This window comes from Octodon degus, unplaced genomic scaffold, assembly GCF_000260255.1.
Source record: "Octodon degus isolate 3935 unplaced genomic scaffold, OctDeg1.0 scaffold00169, whole genome shotgun sequence".
Taxonomy (NCBI): Eukaryota; Metazoa; Chordata; class Mammalia; order Rodentia; family Octodontidae; genus Octodon; species Octodon degus.
In genome coordinates this window covers 2,996,547-3,003,777 of record NW_004524745.1, presented here as the reverse complement: position 1 = coordinate 3,003,777, position 7,231 = coordinate 2,996,547, and the positions used below count along the sequence as shown (strand labels likewise).

Below are 7,231 nucleotides of genomic sequence, written 5' to 3'. Positions count from 1 at the left end.
ATATATGCAGTGTATTATTTGTTGAAACTGTACTTCCGATTTGATTTGAAACTGTCTTATTGCTATCTGTTTATCAATAAAACTTTGAAAAAAAAAGAAAAAAAATTATGGGAGAGGATAAACCTTTTTTGTATGTAGTGTTTATGAAAAGGCGATACAGACGTTTACAAAGGCCTACTCTTTCCTACTTGTAATTCCCACTCTCTAGAAAGAGCTGTTCTCTTCTGGCAGACTTGTCTCTAATATCATCCTCTTTTTGCTAATACTTGATTTTATTGTTTATGTATCTACAGTTTTTATATTTTATGTATCCATTTCTGGTTTTTGTCTTTTGTCTTTTTGAGACAGGATCTTCCTGTGTAGTTCAGGCTGGCCTTGAGCTAACTTTGTAGTGCATGCTGGTCTTGAACTCACAGTGATCCCCTTGTCTCAGCCTCCTGAAGTCTGGGATTACAGGCCTGCACCACCATGCCCAGTTTATGTGTCTATTTCATCATGGAAGATAGCTCTTGTGCTATCTTCATATAGCTCTTGTGCGAACTCCTTTGTTCCTCTTAGCTTTTCAATATTATGCCATGATTACTGTTATTAGTTTATATTATAAAAATATCAATTCTATCTCATTTCTTGAACAACCTCTCTTGAGTATTAATAAATGCTTCGTGGATTGGGTTGACTTAATTTTTTTTTGTATGAGTTTTGAGCATCCTTGAGGGTTTGTGTAATAAAGTATTCCAATAAATTAAGTATTATGACACATTCTCATTAGTATTACAAAAATATTAACTCCCTTTCAATGCAAGATTTTAGGACAGGGCTGGGGAGATAGCTTGGTGGTTTAAGGGCCTGCCTGTCAAGGACAAGGACTTGGGTTCAATCCCAGCATGCTATGCCTGCCCTGGAACCTGGCACCTCAAGCTGGCCACAGAAACGGCATGATGACACATGCCTGTAATCCCAGCACTGTGGGGAGACTGAGACAGGAGAATTACTACAAGTCTGAGCTGCATAGTGACCCTATATCAAATAAATAAATGAATAAATAAAAGATTTTTAAAACTTTAAAAAAGATTTTAGGACACATCAATTAATTATACATTTTAAGTTGGAATCTCAAGGTCAATCCTTTAATATTTTAAATTCTGATAACTATAAGTACTTCAAATATCAAAATTGACATTATGGGTTAGGTTTACTTTGACATCTATATAATTTATTGCAATTGTGAGTTAATACCTGCCAATCCTCCACACTAAAATAAGAAACAACCTGTGCTTGTTTATCTTATCTAAAATGTAAAATTCAATAATTAAAAACATCTTAAAAATTGGAAGACAAGAGAGAGTGGATTAGTAAATCTTCCTGTTTAACAGTCATATGCAGAAACCCCTGAAAAACACAACTGTGAAACTTGAGCTAAAGTATAAATGAGTGTGTCATGCCTGTAATACCAGCTACTGTGGAGGCTAAGACAGAAAGACTGAAAGTTCCAGGTTCCTCAGTGAGATTCTGACTGAAATCTAAGAGGGAAAAAAAAGTGAAAGTAGGAGAGAGTGCAGGGCAAAGGGAATGATGGGGCCTATGTGTAAAAATGATCAAAGTGTGTTATGTGCATACACAAATCTGCCAGTGTAAAGCCCATTTATTCTTTCCTGTCTACCATGTCTGAGCCACTGTCCTCTACTGTCCTCCATTGTCCTGGGCAGAGTTCTGCCTTGGAGCAGGTGACTCTGAGCTGCAACATGAGCCAAACTAAACCTCTCTTCTCTTAAGTTGTGGGTGTCAGCTATTTTGTCAGAGGAGCAAGCAAAATGGTTAAGGTAGTTCTTCAGGACAGACCACAGGCTAAGTCATAGGCTAGGCTCACCAAAATCATACAGGATGGTTCCTTGGTCACAGTGAAGTTAAATTAGAAATGTGTAGCCGAAGAAAAATTGAGAAACTCACAAATAACTGGAAATTAAAGGAGGCACTCTTAAAAGAACCACTGGATCAAAGGAAAAATCACTGGTCAATTAGAAACTGCCTTGAGATGATAGAAACAAAAGAATACAAACACTTTGGTGTGTGGCAAACTCTGCTCAAGCAAGATTCATTCCTGCATGTACCCACATCATAAAAGAAGACCACAATTTAATAAACCAACCTTTCCCTTGAGTAGCAGAGAAAGAGCAAACTAAAGCCAAAGCAGTCAGAAGGAGGAAATAACAAAGAATAGTACAAAAATATATAACATAAAGAATACAAAAAACTAGCAAAACGTAAAATAGATTCTTTGAAAGATCAACAAAGTTGACAAACCTATCAGCCAAGAAAAAGAGAAGACTCAAAAGTAATGAAATGCATAATGAAAGAGGGAGGGTCACTATAGTGTGAAAGAGAAGTGGGAAAGAAGTAAAGAAAACCTTAATTGCTTGGGGCAGGAGGGCTGCTGAAGATAAGCAAGAACCATTAGGGAGGAGGCAGGGAGACAAAGAATTTATGGGCTGGGGGGGACTAGGGGTGGAGCTAAGATGTCATAGCAGGCTCTGATTGGAGAAGGCTTGCCGCACAAACCCGAGAAGAAATGAGGAAGTTGAGGTTAACCAGGGAGAAAGAGACAGAAATCAGTCTAGGAGCAGGGTGTATTTGGGTTTTGGCCCCCCACACCAGGCTGGCTTGCCACCAAGATGGCTCAGCTGACTCTTGTATGGGCACAGACCCATTAGTCACTTCCCAGCTTTTGGAAATCAGAAAGGAACAAGAAAGGCCACAAATAACTGCACACTAATTAGAGGTAAACTTTCAGAAAAACACTGATCTCTAAAACTGGATGAAGGTGAAAGAAAAATATTAACTAAAACAAAAAGAGATGGAAATAATCCTTTTAAAATACCTGTTATAACCTGACCAAAACGCCGCCATCCTGTTCTGTATGCACCGTCTTAGTAAACCATGTCAGCTACTGTAAAATGTGACTCTTTGTTTCTTAAGCCCACTCCCTTCAGGGCGTGTTATACCCTGACATTAGTAACTCCATCTTGGCTCTTTGATTCACCCTTGCCCTAGTTAATTACAATGACTCCATCTTGGTTCTCTGATTCACCCCTGCCCTCCTTCCGAGAATGTCTTAAGGCAAAACAGGTGTTCCTGGCAAACGGTCGGCCACATTGTCCTTATAAGGTCAGCATGACCGCATACCTAGATTACACACCCTGTTCTGTATTCCACCTAGTCCAAAGGGGTAACTCCTCTGTGTCCAGCTTCCTCCAGGTGGGCTACAACCAATCCTGTAAAAGGTCATGTGCCCCCTTAACCACATTAACATCTGCTATTAGCTTCTGTGATCAGCTTGCTTGGATGGGCGGTTTTGCGGTTTTTGGGTTTAAATTACTGTGCCTCCCCTTACCCAGGGCTCCTCTCTGTCTCTCGGACTCTGAGGGTGCCGCTGGGTACCAGCTAAAATAAAGCACTACCATCTTTTTGGACGTTTTGCCTCGTTGTCTCCTTCTTAGGTTACAACAGTACCCACAGAAATTCTCAGGTCTAGCAGGCTTCACTAGTGAATTTCTCCAAATGTTTGAAAAGTGATATCAATTATTCACCAACTTCCAAACATACAAGAGTAGGAGATGTTAAGTAGATGTTGTGCACCATACTGTTCCAATTTTTGTGAGAGGCTAGCATTACCCTTGATGCCAAAATGCAAAATTATAAGAGAACCACTGACCATTAGCTCTTCTGAATATAGTCACAGGTACTCAGCAAGATAGCCAACTTCAACAACACTAAGAAAAAAATCAGCTGCCCTGATGATCAGGGGATTATCTTACTAGTAAAACTTCGTTTTAAGCGACTGCTATGAAACCAAAGATTAGTTTAAATTCTTAGACTCCTTTTCAACAGGAGTTTCATATTTCTTCTCTATTCCTTTCTTTTTTTTTGATGTCTTACCAGATGGAAGTACTCTACTTCTAGTACCAACTCTCCTTGGCACTGGGGATTAGTTGGTATTTACCGAAATGGGGGATATATTTTCACCTTATCAAAATCAAAATCTGAAACCAAAAACAAGTTCATTGACCTTCGATTGAACAGCTGGATCACAAGAGGAACCAGGGTTATTTTTATTGATTTTTCATTATACAATGCTAATGTAAACCTGTTTTGCATAATTAGGTAAGTGACTGAAACTCCTGAATTAATATATTGGGGAGATGGCTCAGTAGAGTAAATGCTTGCCTGACAAATGCAAGGGCCTAAATTCAATCCCTGGTTCTGGGAGGGAAAAAAAAAAAAAAAGGTAAAAAAAAAAATTAATACATTGAATTTAAAAAACATCCAGAGACCTCACTGAGGGTTTCAATTTGCTCATGCCTGTGCTGATATTAAATCATAAACTTTAAAATAAATATAATGTAGTTCTATCAATAATGAAAAAGGGCTGAGGATGCAGCTCAGTAGTACAGTGGTTGCCTACCATGCACAGGTCCTGTGTTCAATTTCTAGTACTGCAAATGATGAAGATGATGAAAAAGGTAAAGCAATATCACATTCATTTTTTTAATTAATTCAGAATATATTTGGTAGCATAGAGAATTACAGTGTCAATTTTATATTGCTTAGTCTTTTTTATTTTTTATAGTACTGGGGTTTGAACCCAGGACCTTCACACTGAGTCATACATATCCACAGTCCTTTTGTATTTTGAAACAGCATCTTGCTAAATTGCCCCCATGCTGGGCTCAAGTTTGTGATGTTCCTGAATGCTGGGATTATAGGTGTGCTGTTCTCCCTCTAACACTTCTATTTGTTGATGGGGCTTTTTGTGTTTTTCCCAGTACCAATAAATATTTATATTTTTGGTGTTTTGAGACAGGTTCTCACTATGTAGAGCAGGCTGGCCTTCAACTCACTATGTAGCTCAGGTTAGTCCTGAACTCAGGCAATCCTCTTGCCTTGGCCTCCCAAGTGTTAGGATTATGGACATGTGCCACCTGGCTTCCAGTACCAATAAATATTTAGGTAGGAGTAGCTGCATTGTAATATTGCAATAGAAATGCTGGTTCCTTAAATTACTGCTAATTCTTAAATATCTCATATTGTGAAGAACACTAGAAATAACCAAACAATTTCAAAATCTTTTTGTATTTAGTGGTGGAATTAATTTTAGACTTGCCAGGCTTGATGGCACACACCTATAATCCCAGCACTCAAGAGACTGAGGCAGGAGGACCACTGGTAAATTGGAGGCCAGCCTGGAATACACTTCAAGACCAACCTGGACCTTATAGTGAGAACCCATTTCAAAAAATTTATACTTCTATTTGAATAGATCATTGTATCTAACATCTAATGCCTGTAATAGAAAATATTTTTGTGGAATATGTGACCCTGATATATAGAAGTATGAAGTTTCTCTGAAAAGCTAATGGCAGAGAATGTATTTCTCTCCCTTGAAATATTCAAGAATTACACATATAGGGCCGGAGTTATCGCTCAGTGGCATAATAAGCACTTGCCTGGCAAGCAGAAGGTCTCGAGTTCAATCCCTGATACCACACACACAAAAAAAGAAAGAAAGAAAAAAAGAAAGAAAGAAAGAATTACACATATTTTTTAAGAATTACATATTCTGAAGACAGTCCAAACTAATATCAGTAGCTGCTACTGCACAGCATCTTCCTATGAAGATAAATTAGTATTCCCATTTCTGAATGAAAAAATCTGTACAAAGATAGAATGAATATCTGGCTAACATCACACCTTTCTCTTTTTTTTTTTTTTTCGAAACCGGGAATTGAACTCAGGCCCTTGCACTTGCCAGGGAAGCGCTTATTCTACTGAGCCATTTCCCTGGCCCCACACCTTTCTCTTTACGTTGCTCTTTCACCTCTGCATACGCAAGGCATAGAAAAAGTGGGGGCCAATAAGAAACACGTTGGGGCCAGTGAGATAGCTCACTAGCATAAGCGCTTGCCTGGCAAGCGCAAGGGCCTGAGTTCATCCCCAGTTTAAAAAAAAAAAAAAAGCGTCTACTTGAAATTTTTTAAATTGAACCTGTGATCCAAGAAAACATTTTGTACAAAATAAATTATTCTTTTTGTTTTTTCTTTACTTTTTTCTACAAAATTGTCATTAAAGTATAAATTATAATTAACTAGAGTTTTCTCATTGAATTAAGCACTAAAATATAAATACATGAGACTCAAAGATATTTTCACTAACTTGATTTTACAGACTGGTAGCAGAATTCCCTGCAACTGGAGGAATACTTACGTCATGGCAGTTTTACTCTTTGAAACTCCTCAGATATGTTAGTTACTATGATTATTTTATTGCCTCCTGTGAAATCGTATTTTGTATTTTTCTTGTTGTCTTTACAACACAAGAAATAAAAAAAATTAAAGAACTTAAGTTCGCCTATTTCAAAAGTATTTGGAACTGGTTAGAATTACTCCTTTTGTTGGTGAGTATACATTCATGTATATGGTTGAAAGGGAATCACATCTGAACCCACCAAAGAGGGAATTTTCAATTCAGCCTACCCTTATTTTTATTTGTTTATTTTGGTGGAACCGGGGATCAAACTCAGGCCCTTGTGCTTGCCAGGGAAGTGCTTATACCACTGAGCCATCTCCCTGGCCCCTCTACCCTTATTTTGAAAGCTACAAGTATTAAACCTAAAGTGAACTGTAAAAAAAAAAAAAAAGTGAACTGTAATTGTACATACTAACATGCAATGCTAAAAAGGAGAAATCTGACTTTTTCTGATTGGATCCTTGGGAAGGTCCAGCATAACTCTAGAGGACTATGTGATTCCATAGATATTATGGCTTCATACACATATTAGGTTTCCTTACCCACACTCTGGAAAAGGCATCGCTGTCAGACTCTGGTGAGCGCTTGGAGTGCTAGCTGCTTTGGGAACTTGGGTCAGGAGGATTGCTTGAGTCCAGCCCTGGGCCACCTAGAAGGAGATGGAGAGAGGGGCAGGGCCATGGGGGAGCGGGGCAGGGGGAGAATGAGAGAAAATAATAGAAGAATGAAAAAATGTCTTCCTCACAGGGCCTTATGTTTCACCAACCGTGAATTTTTCTGAGCAAGTTTCCTTAAAATATACTCTTCATGGGGCTGGTGAGATGGCTCAGCGGTCTAAAGCACCTACTTAGAACAAGCTTAGCAAAGCACAGGGACCGCGGTTCAATCCCCCAGCACCACATGCCAGCCTGCCCCTCCCCCACGTGGGCTG

At 38.7% G+C, this 7,231-nt stretch overlaps 1 protein-coding gene across 2 annotated transcripts in view; it reads left to right on the top strand.

Moving 5' to 3' along the window:
- The window catches only part of Pkd2l2 (polycystin 2 like 2, transient receptor potential cation channel), a 71,767-nt gene that overhangs the window by 28,449 nt on the left and 36,087 nt on the right, over window positions 1-7,231 (top strand). For both annotated transcript variants that reach the window (XM_023703329.1, XM_023703328.1), the window contains exons 5-6: window positions 3,937-4,158; window positions 6,220-6,448. In XM_023703329.1, coding sequence (XP_023559097.1) covers window positions 3,937-4,158; window positions 6,220-6,448 — 451 coding nt within the window. The remainder of the gene's footprint in view (window positions 1-3,936; window positions 4,159-6,219; window positions 6,449-7,231) is intronic.